Genomic DNA, 1,491 nt, shown 5'->3' with positions numbered 1-1,491 from the left:
AGAGAGAGAGAGAGAGAGAGAGAGAGAGAGAGAGAATGTTTTACGGAGCTGGTTGTCCCAGCACGTGAGACATGTATTTACTAATGTCCTGTACTGCCATTGTACAGGACCAAAACAAATTTCTCGCCGCGAGATGAATAAGGATTGTCGTTGTCATAGTCATTGTCATACACATGCATGCTTTCAAGAAAAAGTTTTTTTTCTAGTTTTAGTAGAGTTTTTACTGCGCTAGCAACTGCATAAGGTCATATGAGCGCCAAAGGGTGGATGTCAACAGAAAAGTCCATACAGGGAATCAGACTTACTCTGCTGACCTCTCTAGCTGCTCCGACTATCAGGGCACCCGGAAATAGCGGTTCACAAGAGTGTGACAAACATGCAAAAAAAGTAGAGGAAAAAAGACAATAGTAAGGACTAGGAAAGAAAAAGCAGCAATTCTCTGTTGAAGTTCAGGCACAGTTATGAGCATGACCTTAATAAATCAGTCCATTTACAATTATAATTCTACTGAGCATAAGAACATTTTAATGTCCCCCTTTTGGGAATGGCCTAAAGACACTTCAGTCAGTAGAACCGCTCCGGGGGGTAATAACCTTTGTAACATCCATTGCCATTGTAAACGACCAAGACAAATTTCTCCCTGCGAGATGAATAAAGATTGTCACTGTCATTGTCATTGTCATACACATGCATACTTCCAAGAGAAAGAAAGAAAGAAAAAAAGAGAAAGAAGGAGCGAAGGTGTGTTTTCCCCGTCACACGTACCACAGTGAGCGCCGTGATGTCTATCAAATCCATGGTGTCGAGCGGCAGGAGCTCCACATACTCTGTCATGACGGCCATCAAACTCTTGAGGCGGTGGGTCCTGGACAGGCCCGTCAGCTTGTTCTGGGGGACACACGGACAAAGGAAGGCTACGCTAGATTTACACTTAACACACCCCCTCCCCAGCAAAAAAAAATAAAACAAAAAAGCTAGTACAACAACCCTCACGCCCCCCCCCAAAGAAACAAAACAAACCAACAATAAACAACCAACAAACAAAACAACAACAGCAACCAAAGAACCGAACAATCAAACAAACCAACAAACTTAGAAACATCTTTCACGAATAACGTCATTGAGACACAAATGCAGCTCCCCCCCCCCTTTTCCGGTGAGTAGAAACACAGAACGTGTGAACTTGGTCAAATACGTTTCAAATGAAGTGGGGGAGGGGTATAAAGTAACCCTGTTCCCAAACAAAGCTAAACATCATTTATGAGAAGCGTTTATTAAGTGGTGACGGGTGCTGCACAGTTGCAGGCTATGGACGTGGATTCGAGTCCTACATGTGGAAGTCTATTCATCTATTGAGTAGCTTCGTGTTTTTTTTTGTTTTTCTGGGGGGTTACGGTATCTCACTCAGCCACGTCCTCACTTTTTATACTCTTCTATATGATGATGTTTTAGCAAGAGTTTTTCGGCATTTACAAGGTAAAAGGATCGCAC

The 1,491-nt window shown here is 42.9% G+C and overlaps 1 protein-coding gene across 1 annotated transcript in view; it reads right to left on the bottom strand.

Annotated features, from left to right (window-relative positions):
• Window positions 1-1,491, bottom strand: part of LOC101852184 — a gene marked incomplete at its 3' end in the record, with an annotated part of 59,940 nt that overhangs the window by 38,753 nt on the left and 19,696 nt on the right. Inside the window, 1 exon segment of the mRNA XM_013083699.1 lies at window positions 766-888. Coding sequence (XP_012939153.1) covers window positions 766-888 — 123 coding nt within the window.

The sequence above is a fragment of the Aplysia californica genome, unplaced genomic scaffold, assembly GCF_000002075.1.
Source record: "Aplysia californica isolate F4 #8 unplaced genomic scaffold, AplCal3.0 scaffold00250, whole genome shotgun sequence".
In the NCBI taxonomy this organism is placed as follows: domain Eukaryota; kingdom Metazoa; phylum Mollusca; class Gastropoda; order Aplysiida; family Aplysiidae; genus Aplysia; species Aplysia californica.
The sequence above is the reverse complement of the archived record's forward strand: the minus strand, read 5'-3'. Positions and strand labels throughout refer to the sequence as shown.